Below are 19980 nucleotides of genomic sequence, written 5' to 3'. Positions count from 1 at the left end.
ACTCGCCTCCTTTCTCTCTTACTCTCTATTTTTAGTTTCTACTGTGTTCACAAATTAAGAGTCCAGCCGAGGACGAGGACTGGTGTTGATGCACCATGTGAAGGTTCCTGCAATTAGCTTTTGAAGGTACTCTGCGTTTCCCTATAACGTATGCAAAAGACTTGGTTTTTTCTGCCTCTCGGTTTTCCAACTTCCAAATATCTCCCCGGCCCGTGCAGCGCAGCTGACCCTCCGGTAACCTCAAACCATCTCTCCAACATCAGCCGAGAATATTTACAGTCAGCAGTTACGACCATGAAATGAAGTCTTTAAAAAATAAGCTGAAAAAAACCAACACGTTTTTTAATTCCTCCCAACGCAAATAATAATTTCGAAATCTCAAGCTTTTGTTATTGCGCCGCATTCCGTTTCTGTGATGTGGCTGCGTGCTAATCAACCAGCGGCGAGGAGTTTCAAGCGGGGAACTGAAACAGCACAGAGTTAAAGAGAAGAGACGGAGGAGAAGAGCTGAGTAGAGAAAACACACCACCACTTTGTTTTTGGAACCTGGTTCTCTGGCTCCAGTTTTTGGCCCTCCGCTTGTTTCCCCACAGCACTCGCTCCAACTCCCCTGCCGCACACATCCCACCTTCCCTCCCTCTCCGTCCCTCTCAAGTACTCACAACGGACCCGTGGTGCTTACAGCTGCCAGCCAATGCCAGCGTGGCGAAGGACGACAAGTGAGAAATCGAAAAGGAAGGAAAAAAGGAAGAATTTGACTTCAGTTAGTTCTCATTGGCGGCACACATGCAACTCATTTCGTGTGCTGTTGAATAGATCATTGGATAAAAAAAACGAACCGCAGTGTGATTTCCCTATTGCAAATATTTTCTTCCATCTTAATCTTCTCATTTGTGTCTTCTTCCGTCATTCTCTCCCCCCTCAGCAGAACATGAACTGACCCACCTCATCATTATTTTTTACACTGGAATTGGAAAATGTAAACTGGTGGGTAAGTAATACATCCATGTGAATATGGCTCCCTGCGGCCTTAACAAGATGCAGTAGCCAACTGCCTTGGGCTCATTGATTGTTTAAGGGAGGCGCTTATATGTACATTTGGTTGTAGGCTGAGTGAAGGTATCAGGTTTGTATTCAACAAGTGTCCAGCTGCAGAGAAACCTGATCTCAACTCTCAACTCTGCTAAATGACATGTAATGTAACTCAAGATCTGAAAACTTAAGTCTCACTTGTCTGTGGGCGTAAATGTTTCAATAAAGCCAAAAACTACAATGAGCCTCATGGATCATGTCATATCGCTAAGGTTATTTTTAGACAAGAATCTGCTTCATCTTCAAATAATTGATGACACGTTCAGTCTATGAAATAAAAATAGGTAAAATAAACTCCCATACAACTTGCCATCGACCAAGTTGATGACTTCACATTATTTGTTTCGGGCCAAAATTCAAACATATTCAATATATTATAAAAGCAGAAAATACTCACATCTAAAATTTTTACTAAATAATGTGAATATTTGAGGAGAATGGGTTTATTAAAAGAAAGCAAAAATGTATTTCTGAATACCATTTGGCAGATTAGAAATCCTGAAACCCGTGGCCGAATCTCAAATTAGTATGTGGAAAATCTCCTTCATAGTAAACTATGTTAAGACGAAAACAGATCCAAGAACAGTGCAGTCTTCCATTCTCTGGTGTAAAATAATTTGTTTTTTTCTTAATACTCACTGATGCCCCCCTAAAAATATTCTGAACCTGATGTGAATTATATTCAGAATATCGATCATTTTATAAAAAATGATTTAGTGCCACAAAAAAGCTTTGGGTGAGTTATGCTCAAGTAGTTTTTTAAAAGTATAAATAAAGTTGAGCTTCACGAGCAACAAGTGTTAAACGCCTCAAAACAAAATACAAGCATAAATGTGGAAACCAGAACTGGAAAGTGTTTATCCGACCAATGCTGCAAGATAAGAGGGAGAGGATGGAAAGAATTACACAGAATTAAAGAGGCGGAGCCGGGATGAAACGTGAGGGGAGAGGGGGCTGTGGGGTGGGGGGGGCGCTGCTGCCGGGTGAGTAAAACCAGGGCCACATGCTGTGAAATGCTTCCCCGTGTTTAGAAACGGGTTGTGAAGGTGTTGCGTTTTTTTTCTTCTTTTTTGTGTTTGTGTGTGTTGTCGGAAAGTAGCTGAAGCGCGCAACTCGTTTCAAATAGAACGGAGGGAAAGATCTTCAAGGCTGGCCGACGAAGCTCTTGGCCCGATGGTATCATTTTCGCACTAATCGAGTCCAGTTGTTCTAGCGCTAGCACACGTGCGATTAGCTACAGCGCTCTCCAATTTTACTGGCGGGGGGGGACACGTTTTCCTGGCTTGTCGTTAGACTGGATTAAAAGTAGCTCAAAACACTTGGCTGCAAATGCACGATTCACTGATGAGAGGAATTGAACTTCTAGAGTTGAAGTCTCTCTGGGATGAGTGCTGCGACATCAGTAAGTCAGCTTGCCCTTTAGGAAAGGTTGCTATTCTCTCATGGCCTTTGTAAGAAAACAGCTGTGATTAGAAGTGATGAGGGTCTGAGGTGCTGTTTGTAGTGCAAGTAGTAAAAAAAAAAACAGAGAGCGGTGAATTCCAGCGATGGTCACCAACAGTTACAGTTGCCATGCGCCTCAGCCATTCACACAGTGCTGTCTCGGTTGTCGGGGGGCCAACAACCTCAACCCTTCCAACCCAAACCATCTCCAGACAAAGTGAACCATCGTTCACCTTCTGTGACACACTTTCACTCGTTAAGATTTGACAAATAGGAAGGTTTGTGACATTAAAAAAAGTACAATGTAGTATTGTGTTCAGGTCAGGTGAACAGATGCAGAGTGATAAAAAAACAAAACATGGTTGTAATTACGGCTTTTTGACAATGTAAATATTTCTAATAAGAACCCAACAAGGCATCCGCAGCATGAACTAATTTATGGCCAACGGAGGTAAAATTACGCCCTGAATCTCCCATCTCAACAACTAAAATAAGGCAAAACACACTCATGCTTCTACACATCTGGACATAACGGCTTGTTTGACTTGGAAACCATCGTTTCATATTTCCTCTCTCTCCGTCCAGTCTCTTAATTTCCCCATTTCTCATTTCTCCCATGCAGCGACGTTTAAGAATAAATAAAACCTGTAGCACTAACAAAACAGCAGAAGCGCAGCGTTCATAACTTAAGAACAGCGTGCTGACAGGGCCTCTGATACGTCCCCCTTAAGACCCCGGCAGACATTCATCAAACACTGCTGTGTACACAACCCGCGCTAACTTTTAAACTCCACTTGCATCGTGGCTGCACGGTGTATACACATCTGCAAATTCCATGTTGTTTGCGGCTGAAGCTCCTGTGTTATCTCAAAACCGAAGCGAGCTACGCCATAACTTGGGTGGGCATATTACGGGTACGGGCAAGTGGAGAGAAGACAAACATGCCACTCAAAAAAATGAGGACCGATACAAATGGCTGTATCATTATTAGTATTTGGGAGATTAAGCAATGCCAACCGTACAGTATATTTGAGTTAAGATTAAAGTTTTCCACTTAGATGACAAATAATGCATGTTATTCAAAGGGGATTTCTTCACCATCTCACTTGTGTTTGTATGTGTGTTTGGTGACAGACACGGCTTATGTGCCCGTAATCCTTGTCATCACAGTAGGTGCTAAGGCTGCTTGTGTGGTAGCACAGGATGGGAGCTCCTCCTCACCTCTCTGAGTGGAAAACATGGAATAACGTCACAAAAAGCTTTGAAACAGAAGATGCGAAGTAGTAAACAGTTAAATGACGTGTTAAACCACGTCTTAAACAGAGTGTGCTGTCCTAATGGCTTCTGGCACAAAAAGGTTCACTTCGGTACAAATCAATCACACTAATTCCTCCTCCCCCCCCCCAAACACGCATCCACATCCAGCCCAAACACAAGCGCTTTATTGGCCGATCATAATAAAAGCCGGCCTGAGCATCCTGCTGCCTCGAGGCGGCGGGGGGGGGCTGGCGCCACCTGACCTTTGACCCCCTGCATGTGACCTCTAACACTATAAGAATGGGCCGAAAAACTTCCGGCCAACAAACACCTGTTTGTCGACAAGCCACTAATAACAGCCGAGAGAGGGAGGGAGCGAGTCATTACGCTCAAGCACAGAAACGGTTGATCTGCTAATCCGGTCCTTTGGGAGGGTCTGGACAGTCACAAGTGTCTGGGTGCTGATTAGCGGCGAGCCGGTGAACGAGTAACAGTCCGGGATAAGGCTGATTTTTGCAGACTGCTGTCTGGTAATTAGGGAGCTGGTTTACATATCCTGAGCTGGTGACAAAGACACGCAGATGCCCCTCTGGAGGCATGTCCATGCCGGTTGAGTAGGTTAGGGTATGTTTTGAAAAAGGACAAGCCCTAATTTATGTACTCAATTTGTATTCCATAAGCTAAATGATGCTAAACCACCAGTATGGTCCTTTAAATTTTGCCTAAGCTCTTCACTGCCTCGGTATGTGGACCCGCAGCCACAGCGGACCTCTTTCTGGTCATTTTAGGGCCCAAGGCTCTCCGATGCCCGGCCTCGGTTGGAGAAGGACATTTTTGGAGGGGGAGAGAGAGAGAGAGAGAGGTTGGTGTACTGGGCGGTGCCACAGTCACAACAACAACGGAGTGAAAATCTAGCCGCCACACAAAGCAAACATAAACGGGGACACCCGCCGGGCGGGCTGACGCCGCGTGCCTGTGTGGGTGCCTGCCAGCCCGGCCTGCGGCTCCGCAGTGGGCACCTCCAGTTGATGGATTTGTCCCTGTGGAAAGTCTGCATCAGCCCGCATGGAGCCCATCGTGGCTAGGAGAAGGTAGCGACCCCCCCCCTCCCCCCCCACAACCACACACACACACAAACACACACTCAGAGAAACACTCTAATGCAGCCATCACTTCCAGAGCGACCGCAAGCTAAATGTATCCACCATGCACAGCAGAAAATAGCATAACCCTGGGGGGGGAGGGGGAGTTGTGGGAGGCTGATATGAAGATATGAAAGCAGAGGGTTGAGGATGGAGGACGTATAAGTGAAGAATGGATGAATTAGGTCGGGAGTGAAACTAAGAATGAATATCAGATGAGAGATAAGGACGAAGACATGAAGACACTGATGGAGGGCCTGAAAGATGGATGGAGCGCTCGTTGAAAAAGATCACATGAAGAAAAACGATGGAGGGGAAGGGGGGGACTCTCCGGTTCAACCGCCACATATTTTCTCTTTGAAAAAGGATATAATTTACACAAACCCACTGAAGGTCATGAGCCGAGTATGCGGTGCAAACTCAGAAGCCAAGACTTTTTCCCTTTTCCGTCTTTCTTTCTTCCTTTCTTTCGGTCTCCGCTTCTGTCTCTATAAGCGTCCTTTCCATCTATTTTCATGGGACCATGGCCAATCACTGTGGATTTTTAGGTTGGGAGATGCTTGCGCGTGTTTGTGTGTGTGTGTGTGTTATTCAAAGACTGTGTCTTTTAGCAATCTTGGTTTTCGCAGCGCGCGGTTGGCAGGAAGTGGTGTTCCACTCTAGTTTCAACGTCTCGCGGCCCCTCATCTCGGCTACGGTCAGAGAGAACAAGATTTGGAAAAAGGCGGAATGGGCACGTTATGGCATACAGGCCGGGGATGGAAAGGATTTTTGGACATAAAAGGCATTGTGTGTGAGCAAAGAGTAAAAGGATTTTAGTCCAGATCGACACTATTCTTTACCACAGCAGAATTGCTGAAGAAACCACTCGAACCAAAGCACAATAAGTCATATCAGGCTGCATTTGCCACATTGGTAAATGCTGCCCGCTTATATTATCTGACAACGGCAGTTAACACTTAAGAAATCATTGTGACGTGACCTCTCCCCCTGACGAACATTGAACAGAGCAGCAGAGGCACCTTTCTGGAGGTCAAACTAGGTCAGATGTCAGTTCAAAGTAGAAGGACACATGTTGACAAAAGACTGGACGTTTAGAAGCGCGCGCGCTAGCTGGCCTGCGCGGCAGTTAGCTTGTAGCTGACCTCGGAGACGGCACGTCCCCACAGCTTCACAGAATCAGTCGGCCGTGGACGCGCCAGGACGCACAAGAAGAACGATACGGGACGAGCTCGCCGGTGCACGTGTGCATGAATTTCCGTCGCCATTTCGCCCGTCGTGCCATTGTTCGTCGTCGTTTCAGTTGAGCGCTAATGAGAGCTGTGCTCCTGAAGAACACCACCCAGGCGGGGTCAGCGTGAAAGACCCGGCGGATACCAAGCATTGTCCCTTCGGCCTCTAAAGGAACAAGTGGTCCCTCAAATATCTTTTCGCAAACAGGGCCTCCCTCTTGCTCCAGGCTGGTCTTTTGGTCAAACATGTTTGTCCAGGTTGCTTTGTGAACGAGTTGCTCTTTCACTCGCCCTCTAATCCACACAGCTGGCTAATAAAGAAAACGCAGTGGAAAGGAAAAGCAGCAGGACGCAGCAAAACATGTAGCAGGTACCAAACTGAGCAGGCACAGCAGCTTTACTGCGCCTGTTTCGTCAGCGGTGAAACACTCCCCACTTCCTGGTTTGAAATGGAAAATATAAACTAAAGCAACAAAAGCAGACAGGCGGACATATCTTCTAATAGAAGACAAGACATTGTGACTGCGCCCACAACTTTACTGACATTTAAACTGAACTGTCAAGCAAACGCATCAAAAAAAGAAAAGGAGTTGAACGCACGCGGTTTGTTTTAAAGTGTTGCTAATATATTGTTAAAATATCAACGACGCGTCGCATGAACGGACGGCTTAATAAAGACACGGATGATTAGGTACACGTCACTCCACCTGTCACATCCTGCAGGGTGATGACGAATACTGTTTGGCGATGGTCTACGTGTGCTGAAAAGAAATGGTAAACCCGTCCGGGCATGCATACGCGCCTATGACAGCACGGCATGCATTATGAGTACACGTGCGTGCGTGCGTGCGTGTGTGTGTCTGTGTGACTGACCTATCCTGCTTGCCAGTAGGAATGCAACCCCTCTAGCTCACAATTGGGAAGCATTGTGAGAAACACCTGTGTCCCTCATGCACTCCTCAATGCACACATGAAGTGCACAAGAGTGCCCCTATGATGAAGCTCTCCCTGTGTCCCCCACACACATTTCTATAGATAATAGAGCAGGACAGGAACCACTTTTCAGTCTACTTCTACAATGGGGAGTTTCTATGGGAGACAGCACACCACAGCCACCTCTTCATTATCACCCTTGTGTAGTTCCGTTTGACTGCACGAGAGAATGCAGCAAGACTGGCAGGTCCCTTTTTTTTTTTTTTTACCCCGAGATTCCTGATTTAACAGCTACTGAATTGAAATCTCAGATCAACATGCCAAATGAGGCCTTAAACTCTAGAATGTTCCTCCACACTGACAATCCTGAAGTCTACTCCTCGTCTTTTGTGGTAGGAGGGAAACAAACTCGGCAAAGCCACAATAAAGGGCTTACGGTCCCGAGACTCCACCTCCCACTTGCCCCCAAGTCTTCAGCCCCCTTCCCCCCCAGCCTCACACAAAGCCTTCATACAATGGCTGACTGACTAATTGACCTTGCTGAAATAACGTTAGCTGACTTCAAACGGAGGATATTCGGTTGATGTTAGAGCAAGAAAGTCCACAAAGGTTTCTACAAAAGCACACAGACTATAGACCAACTGGTGTAGGTACCCCCTAAGGGTCCTCCACCTTTTCTTCGCCCACGCCCACTCAAACTCACTTTGCACAATGGAGAATTATACTTCCCGGCCACCATCACCACGGACGCACACACAACCAGGCAGAGTAACGTGGGAGGCCGTGCAGGTGCACGACCGCTTTTGTTGTCATAACATTTCCACGGAGATGAGAGAAATCTGACAGGCAGTGTTCAGTCCTTTCTCTGCCTCTTTCCCTCTCTGCCGTCCACATCCTATCGAGCAACATGAGAGAACACACACACACACGTGAACATAATCAAATCTAGTGTATAAGTCAACAGACCCTGCGACCTCTGGCGCATCAAAACAATTGGAACAGTGAGGCATTAAATCATGCAGTCCTTTGACAGGTTACGCAACGGTGAGCAGCGGCAGCTTGCTGCAGCACTTTTCCCATTAAACCACGCGTGGCGTGTTACTCCTGCCTCAATGACACCGACATGTTTCCACAGCATGGGTAGAGAATCGGGGCCACAGGGTAAGTGACATCAGCGAGAAGCACATGTGGCCCTCCTGCCACCGACAAATCACAGAGACTTGCTGGTGTTTCTTTCCAGAGTTTCCTTTTCTGACAGCAGTTCTGCCAATGACGGCTGCAGAACCTGTGGTTTCTAGCATGGAAACGTGATCATAAAAGAGAATACAATAAGCAGGCAATCCACCTAGCCTGCGTTCGCTATAAAATGATAGGAAAAGTCTGCTCACTCAAGAAGACGTATTGGCTATTGCGCCAGATGTGGATAAGTTGTTTTTACACCGATTGTTCACAGATGTGAAAAGCCAGTGGCTGAGTTAATATGGGATTAGCCTCGGCATCACTATTGGCAGTAACACTTTGATTTTGCTATTGGCCGGATTTCGAAATGAAATGATGACTAAGGTGTTTAGGGTCCAAACATCATGGAATAATTGGCTGCTTGGATGTTTCTTGGGCAGGTGCTTTTCACTTCATCAATGACTCATGCACATTTTTGCATGACACCAGAAGAAAAATTAGAACGTCGAAAACATCCTTTACTAACCAATCAAAACGTACACAGTAGGCGTGGACAAGATGGAAATAGCAGATAACAGTTAACAAAAGTATGAAATCCTCCCTGTGCTGGAGGCTTGTGGACAAATCAGGCGAAAATGAACATGTACAAAACTAGACTGATGGAAAGACATGGGCGGAAAAAAAAGACCAGTCAAATACCGTCTCATCATGGGAAAGGTGGGATTTTACCGTGTTCCACTTCGACAGCAGTTCATTTGACTTGGATAGAAACGCCTTAAAGTTGTAGCTAAAAGTCAGCATTTATTCATAACAGGAGCCTACAGAACATTCTATGTGTCTGATAATTGAATAAAGCCGTCTCTCTATCTCTCCCTTTGTACCTTTTGTTATTCTCTGCGAGGCCATGAGGTGTGCAGAGACAAGCTGCCAATCTGCACTAGTCCCAGGGGCAGCATCGGAGGCCAGGCTGCAGGGCGGGGGTTGGCCGGGTGTAGGGCATTGGAGACCCGTCCACTAATGGGAAACAGAGTTCTCTCCATTGCTCAAATTGCTCTTCTTACCACAGCAGAGAGGTGGCAGGCTTCCAGGAGGGCTGGCGTCCAGAAGCGGGGCATGATTTGAAAAAAACGGGAGCCCTGCTGCACCGCGGTTCCGCATTCTCGCAAAAGGGGACAATCATGAGTGTTATAAAACACATACACGTGTTGAAAAGAGAGTCTGGGAGGAAGAAAGGGGAGGGGCGGGTAAAAACTTAACAAACAAAGAGAGTAAGAAATAGTAGATTCACTTAACAAGTAAAGAAAACAAGAGCAAAAAAATGGGAAAAAAACAAAGGGAGAAATACTAAAGACAATTATATTAAAAAATGGGGCACTGAAGAAACCTTGTTGATGTTCACACAAGCTGGTCCAAGTTCGGATGGGGATAACACCCCATTACTTTGATATTCAATATTATACTTGCGCATTCATTTTCTAGCATTGCATGTGTGCATTGCACCATTTCCACTTTGGCCCCGAATCTATCATCCAAACCCAGACGTCTACACATCTCTATCAGATGCTCTGTTACTGGATATATACACCCCTGTGAGCAGGAAGAAAAGTGCTGACATGGAATTGGGATGGCCCAAAGTAGACTTTCGGTAAGGGCAAAGATCCCAAATGTTATTGCCAGTGCATTTTTAATAAAATTGGGGGAAAAGGCATATCTCCAGATGTTGGAAGATATACTATATGTGCAGCTGCAAGTCCGCTGCTGATTTGTGAAGGATGGAAAGTGACGTCTGACACGGTCTCGAACTCTGAGACAGAGCGAGGACTCAGGAAGCCGTCCACGTTTGAGTCATTTCTGCAATTACCTTAACAGCATTTAGACGCGCTCCGCTGCCATATAATGCTGAGCAGCTTCCCTTGACAAATCATCCCCCGTTAAGTCTCCACTAAGTTCTAATCCAAACCATAAAAGAAAAATAAAGGTGAATGGAAGAAAAGAAGGAGGGGTGGGGGGTGGGGGGGGGGGGTTGGAAGCTCCTATTTTGCTCCTATTTTTCCTTCTGTGGCGAGTTCACACAAAAAGGTTCTTCTCATCCCCGGAGTGCCGAGCACATACCTGCGGGATGAAAGACCCTCTGTGAATTATATTAAATATCCCCTGCCAAACGCTCCACATACTTTCATGTGTTTTCACCAGTTCTTGTAGAGGCTCCATTAGGCTTTGCTCAAAAAAAAGAGAGGACCAACTTAATTAGAATCCCAGATAGCAGCACCTTCAAAGATCAGGATGGAGACAAAGAACATGGAGGAACAGAGGAGTAAGGGACAAATGGTAAGAAATAGGTAACTAGATTTTTTTTTAAGGATTCACTGGAGGATAGTGGAAGTATTTTGACAGGATAGAACAGAGAACAGGAAGAAAAGGCCACTTGCACAGTTCGTTGATACCAGGGCATGAAAGAGGAACAGATGACTTCAATGAGGTGTTACGGCGCAAAAGACTGTTTCCACATGTGCTTCAATAAAAAAGCCACAAAGTGATGATATATATCTATATATATATAGATATATATCATCAGAGCTCCCTCCTTTTTGTCATCATTTTCTGGTCTATAACTCCCCCTCGACTGAATCACAAATTGAAACCCCAAATGACTAACAGACTCCAGACACCATGTTTCAACTGTCTGAACACAGGGTTTAGGTTCTTTGACGGAGCGTGTGCGTCCACATCTTTACCCTCTAACCCCCCCCCCCCCCCCCCCCCCCCCCCCGCCCCCCCTCCATCCTGGAGAAGGGGGTGCAGCGGTTGAACTATCGACTATCGACCCCGAGGTTCACCTGAAGGTTGTAGTTTGCCTTTACCTCCACCTTAAACATGACCTCCCAAGCTGGACCCAAACAACGGAGCTCCGTTCAACCTTACGGAGTGAACTTCAAGTGAGAGCGCGGCAAGGTCAAATGACTGTTAAAACATTCTGTGGCATTTTCTTTTCTTCTTTTTGCTCTGGTTAGGTTAGCAGTGCTGCAGCTGCACATAATCCCCACAGGAAAGCCTTCATCTGGGACTGATTTCAGAACGCCTGGGCCCGGGATGGGAGAAAATGGGAGGGGGTGGGGCGGGGGGCTGTTCTGTCAAAAGCAGATCCCCTTCTGGGGCACAGGCCTCCTCTCAATCCATCTGATTAAAGGGTTTGGCTCCATTACGCCCAATGACCGGGCCCTGCACCCAGCCACAACCCGGCTAGGAAAACACTCAAGAATAGACTGTGGAGAGTCGGTCGAGGGTGTGAGCACCGGCATCGCACCTGGGCACTGCCCCGCAACCGCTGAAGCTCCTCTCCTCTCTCGGCTGCCAGCGCGCTCCGTCAGCGGTTCTTGCCTCAGAGGGAGAGTTCTTTGTGCGACCCCGTGACCGGTGTTGGAAAAACATATGGGTTGGCTCTCGGGGGACAGGCTCAAGTCCCCTCCGATCAGCGGCGTGGATACCGATAGGCTTCGGGTCACAGCGGTCCGTTTGGATCGGCCTCATGCCACCGAGGGCAATGAGAATTAATTGGGCTCGGAGAGAGGAGCAGAGCATCGGAAGTGGCTGAAGATAAATACGGAATGGAAAAGGAACATCGGGGCTTTGCTGTGTTAATACAGAGTCGGGGTGCAAGCTTGTTGCAAGTGTGCCAACTTGAAAAGTTCCCTAATTGCAGCCGGCTTGCCAAATAAACTCATTGGGGAAGAGTATAAGAGGAGGAGAGCGGTACAAGTCCTAATAGCTACCTCTGCACAGTTAAAAAACGGCCCTCTCAAGCCAATCACCCCTCAATTTTTCAGTCTTGATTTTGACACAAACCAAAAAAAAAAAATTCCCCCTCCAGTAAATGGCATCCAAATGATATTGCACCCACAGCCCACAGAATGTAGTCGCCGAACACGGCCAACCTGATACAAGCCAGCCTGCCGCTCCGAATACAAACCATGTTTACCATAAAAAAGGGGCCGCAAAAGAGGAGAACAAATCCATCTTTATGTGCACCTCAGGACTAAAACGACAGGGCGGAAATGCCCCGTTTTGGATGTTTGACTTTGAGCTTCCTCAGCGGCCACGGTCCAATCTATAAGGTGCAGAGAGACAAGCTCTCCTTTCGGCTGAACTAAAACAAAATGATCCACCAAAAATCAGCCGTGATAACGCACAAAGGGCAGCACCATTCATGAAACTTCCCTGCAAAGTAAGATACTGGATAAATGGTGGCTAGAGTGAGGGGCCCAGACACTGGCCTCCATCCCCCTAATAGAAGGAACTTGTATATCCTTGACAGTATTCGGGATGTTTCCTACGGTGCGAAGCAGCAGACAAGAAGGAAACGTCTGCCTGTGACAGCGCCGCCCAGACGGGAACCTCGGTCAATGCTGCAATTACATTTAAACAGAGCCGAAGGCCAGCCAATCGGTTATAGCGGTAGCGATGTGTTATTGCAGGGGTGTCAAGCTCCTTTTCAGGTTCGGGCCAGATACTGCCCACTTCGATGGGCCAGACCATTAAAATCATGTGGAGGGGTGGCGCTGACGAGCTTACCGGCGGACTGAAATCACAAGCTTAGCACCACAAGCTTGTTGGCCAAAAAATGATTTAGGCCTCCTATCTTGGTGGTGCTTAACTTTGCATCTTAATAATTGCAACGATCAGAGAACGTATGAGACTAAACTGGTTTTTGAACCGGGAGAACGAACATGTAGTAGCTACGTGCACTTTTCTATTTTTAGAGCGTTGCTCGTTGGAATGCACGGCTGTGATTTGCTGAGCAGCATCATGTTAGACAATTGTCAAAGCGTGCAATCGGCCTGTGAGTTTGCACAGCCGCTAAATCGTGGCCGGAAAAACCAGGAAAACAGTGATGGTTGAAACAGATGTGCTTCCTTATAATTCAAAAAAAGGTCCTGATCCAGAAAGGACGGCGTCCGGTAACAGACGCAGACCGCGTACGCTTATTAATGACCTCAGACCTCATTTTCCCCCCCCTTTTTTTATTTTCTTACCAGATTTTCCAGGCTCAACACAGACCACAGAACACAGAGTGGGTTTCGGGAGAAGGGTTAGGAGAGGGAAGGGGTGAAGGAAATATTTGAGCTTAAAAGTAGCTTAAAAGAGAAAAGAGAAAAGAGCCTGAATGGCAGAAAAGGACAAGGTCTCATCTGCCATTTGATTGCTTCCCTGTTTAATATCAGTGCTGGTCTGCAGGCCTCTGGAGGGGGATGTGGCCTTGGGAGCGATCGCTCTCTGACACACCGTACCAGCATATGATAGCGCCAAGGGAGTGATTCAACACGGCGCACACACCCCAGCAATTATTTTCAAGAAAATAGAACCACAGCGCATTTAATGACTAGTATTATTTGTACAGGATGCCTAAGGGCTTTTCATCTAATGAATCTTATATGAATTCTATTAAGAAAATATTGAGAGACACTTAAGACAACCAGGCTCCCAAAGCTGAGAACGAAGGCATCAGGGACACTTAAGAGCTGATCATCAGATGAGCAGCACGGTTTCGCAGCAATCATCACATTGCTGTTACATTCTCTTCAAGCTGCGCCATCACCGCGACCTCATCTTTGGCTTTGGCAGACACTGGGATTTTTCCAGACTTTTTTACCATGGTGAAGATACGGATCAAAATGAGCATATTTTTTTTGGTAATAGGAGGAAAAAATGTGCAACAGGGGCATCAGATATCCACCATTTCCATGAAAAGTATGCTGGCACCAAACAATGCGATGAATATCCGAGATGCACTTAGACAGGCCACTATCTGTCTCACTCAAACTAAGGGGGAAGTGGAGGAAATGGAGATGAGTGGCGAGCAGAGGGAGGAGGGAGAGTGGAGGTCGTCAACTCCTCAACGTCCATCTCACACACACACACACACAGATACAGAAGTTAAGAATATTCACATTTCTAAGAGGCTTCTTTCCTAACAGTCTTAGTCTATACATTTAAAAAAAACAACCATATATTCCTTTTAAAAAAACTTTTACATTGTATGTACGTATGTCACTTTCCAGTCCGTGCTGCAACCAAACATGGCCGCATACAGACTCGAATATCTGTGCCAAAGAACAGACGTGAAATCTGCCGCTGTCACGGCTGCATCTTCCTGGCTTTTTATGGTAGTAATATGTATTATTATAATTATATATATATATATATATTCATTTAATTCATATTTATTGAGCACAGCAGCTCCTGTTTGGAATGACTTGACGCACTAAAATGCATGAGTTGTATCTAACAGAGGAAGCCTTCCTCCCACCCTCTCTCTTCTCTTTCCTCCTCCCTCCATCCTTCCACTCCTCTCCTCCCCGAAGCGCAGCCACGCTCTGGCTCTGCTCCGGCTCTGCTCGGTTCCTACGCAGCCACGTTTGCAACGAAATAACTGGAGCAATTGGGAGAAGGGAGAGATGAGCTGTGCGTTGTGGGGAAAAATGTCTTCGATGCGTGTACTGCTGTTGTGACCCTTTTGCAGCCATTGAGCCTTTTGTGTGTGTGTGTGTGTGTGTGTGTGTGTCACTGACCCAAGAAATGGGTCCAAATCCAGCTTCACAATGTGATGAGGCCAATTTGTACGTTATTAAACATATGTACATTTTTTATGCACCAACCGGGGCGTCGGAGTACAGCGCTGTCAGTGTCGTGGCTGTGTTAGCTTTCGGGGGGGTTAGTGGGTTCGCGGCGATGCAGTCACTCACCCGTTGGAGGTGCCGAGTGACGCGGAGCCGACCGAAGAGCTCAGCTTCCTGCTGTCCCAGAGCCTTGCCTCCCGACTGCGCATCTACACACACACACACACACACACACACACACACACACACACACACACACACACACACACACCACATGCTGAGTTAAGTAGTGTCAACACAAACATGTCAGGTCGACAGATGAGCTCAAACTAAAATAAACTTTATCAAGTAGTAATTCTTGTGAATCATCGGTCATCATTTTGCGGTACGGCGTGGTGGTAATTTGCACTCATTTATACTGTCTCTATGTGCCTCAGTAGCCAAGGCCACATATTGCATAGCGTGTGTGTGTGTTGTTAATGACTCAATGATAATCTTTGTTTATTGTAATGGTTCTAACCCCAGAACGGAAGCATGTGTACTTGTACTGTGTACAAGGACTGCTGGTCAACGCAACATACAAAGATTCTCTCACCATGTCGAAGCCGGTGGTGAGTAAAAGATCGTCTTTAGCCCACAGGATGCGTGAATCCTTGTTGTTCTGAAGGCTCTTGGCACTCTGCGGAAACAAACAATAAAGCATTTTCAAAAATAAAAACATCTTCCTTAACCGTTTGATCCCAACTCCTGAAATCAATGCCTGTGCTGAAACCTATACTTAAAAAGTAACCTCGAGATAACGATGGGGGGGGGGGGGGGGGGGGGGGTGATGAGTGAATGATTAGCAGGGAAGAGAAAGACACACAGGGAGTGGCAAGACGGAGCCGCTGACAACCCCCCCCCATCCCCCCCGTGGTTGGACAGAACAGGACTTGTCCCTTGAAAGGAGCGCTTGTTATTGTTGATGTAGTAGACAAGGTGACTTCTGCCCAGACTACAGCTTAGATTACCAACCTGTGACTCTGCGTTCAAGGCATTTTTTGTATTTGCAGTTTGTATTTAACAAGGTCTGTAAACTGCCCTAACTGCGCGTCTTCCCATCGAGCGTAGAGGTCAGCGGCGGTTTACGTGGAACAGGAGCCGTTATCGCTCCCCCCCGGCCTGCCGTGTCTCCCCAAATGACTGTTGTCCTTTTTGTGGCCACACTCCAGCCTGTGAACGGAGCGTGCCGGTGTGTATAGAAGGAGAAGCTTATTTTCACTTACAACCTGTGAACGGAGCGTCGGACACGTGGCAGGAAAAAAAAACTAAAGCGAGTAACAGGCCTCAACAACCATAGATATCTGTGGGACAAATAGGGATGAACACAGAAATATCAAATCCAGCTTGATGGCACGGAGGGACACGAACATGTGGGCCATAGCGATTCCAACTAAAAGCGCCAAAACCCAACTTTTTCCATCCCTCCCGACGTCACTCGGGCCACATGTTTTGGGCCGGGGGGATTGAAAATCGATTGCTCAAACGCTGATTGTTCTTCCTCTTTCCTGTCAGTTCGCCAGATACGAAAAAGGACAGTAAATGACACACATAGGTTAGCTTCCTCCGGGTGCAACACATGGCTCCAGGGACAGAAGAAAATGGAAGCTAAGGGCGGGATTTTTATATAAAAGAAAGACTCCCTTAGAATGAATCAATTCTGTCATCATCATCTATCTAGTATTTCACGTGGGACAATGCAGCGTCTCAAAGATCATGTCCTTCCCTGTCCGCCCTGCAATCTCGCTGTAGGGGCGGAAGGCTGAACAAATTAATATTACAGTATTTCATTTGGAATTTACTCAGTTTTTCAACATCTGCTTTAGATTAGAGATAGTGTTAGGCAGTTAAAAAGTCATTCCCTCTCTAAGTATCTATTTATATTACTGCGAAAACATAATTCAAAAGAACTGGATTTTATTTAAATTCCTCACCAAATCTAGATTTTTACCAGATTACATTTCAACTCACCATGATTCCACTATTATCTACTTTTGTGCATTACTCATTTTTACCAAATAGAGTTTAAAATTCCCGAACACTGCATACTGCACTCTATCCTTAGTGGCTGGAGAGCTGATGTTTACACACAAACAAACCTTAACCCCCCCCCTCACCTCCCCCACCACCTCACTGTGACAACAAGCCAAATATTAGATAAAACAAATAGCATTTTTACATTTTTTTCCCATCCAAATTAATATATCAAGTTGTAGCGCTTAAAACTAATTAAAAAAACTTTTGAAAAAAAAAAGTTTGTGTTTCCTAAAATGTTGGCCTTTTCCACTATTATAAACCCCGGTCTGAGACTCAGGTGCTGCAAGTAACCTCGTCAGTGAAGCAGAACAAACTATAAATCATGAAAGCTGTCAGTTGAACGTGTGCGTTCAGCCCACACGGGCGGTTCAAACAGAGTTTATTGTTGTCAAGTACGACGGGACTCGACTCTGTTAAATATGTTGAGTGGACGTGCCCGACATGGAATCCCACGTCTTAAAAAAGGAAAACACTCACATGTGCACTCCTGCACCTCTCTCAGGGATGATACGTCTCTGTCAATGCCAGCGTTTCATCGGACGCCGTATGTATCCAACACAGATGTTTTCTGGCTGCCGGTGTGCTCCCAAAATAGCCGTACACACTGGGAGGGATTAAGAAACACTCTACTGACCTGTCTCTCAGATACGTTTCTGGAGGTGCAACTACCAGAGCACTGACGGAGCTGATTATAAGTCCTGGATTAAATAAACACTTAAATCTGGACCCAAGATCACTTTTCAGCCTGCAGGCGCTCGGTATGCCTGCTGCAGGTAACTTAACTCACAAATGCCTGGATTAGTCCCGACGAGTGAGTCACTTGATAAATAACCCAGATGTACGAGAGAAGTCCAGAGTAAACTCAGACCTCCAGAAAGGCGATACATCAGAAAGGAGTAGAGCCAGTGGAAAGGCTAAAGCCAGCGCAGTGTAAACAGACACAAAAGGTATTTCATTGCCATCGAGCGGTTCATCACTGAACGTTTTCCTTCCAGGGGCAAGACAATGCAGAGTTGGTAGTCTGACCAAACTAGGAACGAGAAGAGCTGCGCGTGCCGTCCGACCCGTATTCCTGGCCGCCGGCAGGAGATTCCAAACGACTTCATCGTTTTACATGCAAGAGTAATCCGCTTGGATTCTGCGTCACCACTTTTTCGTTGGCCGTATTTAGCAATGACTACTGCTGAACGCCAGATGACAGCGTGTCTGTGTTTGTTAAAACCAAGTTGAGAATTTCAATGGAGCAAGCGCGTTGGCTCGGTGGAGGTGCTAACTTGGGGTCGTCCAGCAAAAAGTCGCAATAAAAGTTAATGTACTGCATCGAGACATTTTACTAATAAACCCAAAATATCAGCCCGCTGGTGTTTCATCGTCTGGAGGGCCAGAATTGTCCGTAGCAGATTTCAATCCAAACACCAGCTAATGAGCTTTTCAGCCTTTACCAAAGTGACGGACCAAGCGGCCAAACAATCGCCATCCGTACACGTTATCTCGGCTTAAAGGTCACTGCAACTATAAAAAAAGATTCACAACACGTACAGATTGTTATCCGGCCTCTAGGCCAGACTGTGAAGTCGGGAAGTGGGAGGACAAAAGGAGAAATCACTCCTTGAGGGAGTCAATAAAAAAACAACTCTGAAAATATATCACCTTTCTATGAACCGTGTCTGGAGCAGACAGGCTTAGTTTTGCCATTACAGCATCCCTCAGGCCTCCACCACGCCGCCTGAGCCAAACAGCTCCAGGACTAAAGGCAAATAAACCGGCCTACAGCTACGCATGCTTCATAGATCACAGCGCCGTGACGTCATCTTTTCACCTGGACACCGAGGCGCGTGCGGCTTGACAAAGACGTCCTCGGGGCTCCAGAGATATAAGTGCGATGGAGGATTAGGGGTTCGTGCTGGGCCTCAGTTCACCTTTTTACACAATAAAGAGCGCTCCAGCTTAAGGAAGCGTAACACAGCCTTATTACTACTACAACACCCCGGGGCAGCCAGAGGACAAAACATCTGGACCTTGTGTGTGTGTGTGTGTGTGTGTGTGTGTAGAAATGCTGCCAAACGGTATCTCTCCTCTGCAGCCATAAATGAAACTCAAATCCCATTCAACACCCCCCCAACGGCTGACCCCTTACAGACATGCTGCATAGCGATCACAACGCACATGAAAAAACGTGAAGAAAAGGCACGGGAGAGAAAAATAAAGGGAAATATGACGTTTTCCCTCAGCGGCCAAACAAAGGATCCAAGCAGATGGAGTTTGCACAGAAGGACGTAAAGCTGAGAGAGACGGCTAACGACTTGACCAAATACGCAGAGGAGGGGTGAAGAATCCGGTCCACCTGTTTGAGTGGCTGGCTCACACGCACATATAGAGGAAGTGGAGGAAATGACATGATGTCACAGGTGTCTGCATCTAGGAGGTGGGAGGTGGTTCACTCGGACTGTTAAATGGGAAAAGGTGCTGAGCCGAGGAAGAAGAATGTTCAAAAAGAAGAAGGAGGAGGAGGTTGCTGAATCAGTCAAACCCAACTGCAGGCGGCTTTCACTTTGGCCGGAAAGCGCCAGTCAGCAGTCTGGACGATTATGATTCGAGACATCCATTAAATATTTTCCCAATAAAAACAAATTAGAATCCCTCCCATTTCCTTCTGTCCTTCTCTTTAAGCTATTTTCGCTGTAAACTTCAACCGACCGAGTGCACATTTATGTCCCTCACGGAGAATGTTGATTCACCCACCAGGAGGAATATCAGGTGTCTCTGTGCACATATGGGAAGCATCACGATCTCTGAATCCCTCCCTCAATCCCTCGTTCTGTTCATCTTACCTCCTGTATCATCCGAATGGGGATGTAAGTGTTTAAACATCGAGTGCGAGTAGTGCAGAGACGTATTAAGTGGACTGGAGTGCTTATTTTCTCTACTTCATACAGTCTTATTATACAGTATCAAGGCACATCCTGCAGTCAGATACTGTTTGTTGAGAGTAGATTATTGTCAATCAAATAC

General features: G+C 46.5%; 1 protein-coding gene across 2 annotated transcripts in view; it reads right to left on the bottom strand.

Moving 5' to 3' along the window:
- Positions 1–19980, bottom strand: part of LOC120827576 (mitochondrial import inner membrane translocase subunit TIM16) — a 90264-nt gene that overhangs the window by 45486 nt on the left and 24798 nt on the right. For both annotated transcript variants that reach the window (XM_040190579.2, XM_040190577.2), the window contains exons 8-9: positions 15488–15571; positions 15019–15101 (exon numbers count right to left, since the gene is read on the bottom strand). In XM_040190579.2, the coding sequence (XP_040046513.2) occupies positions 15019–15101; positions 15488–15571 (167 nt within the window). The remainder of the gene's footprint in view (positions 1–15018; positions 15102–15487; positions 15572–19980) is intronic.

Source organism: Gasterosteus aculeatus, chromosome 11, assembly GCF_964276395.1.
Source record: "Gasterosteus aculeatus chromosome 11, fGasAcu3.hap1.1, whole genome shotgun sequence".
Taxonomy (NCBI): domain Eukaryota; kingdom Metazoa; phylum Chordata; class Actinopteri; order Perciformes; family Gasterosteidae; genus Gasterosteus; species Gasterosteus aculeatus.
The sequence above is the reverse complement of the archived record's forward strand: the minus strand, read 5'-3'. Positions and strand labels throughout refer to the sequence as shown.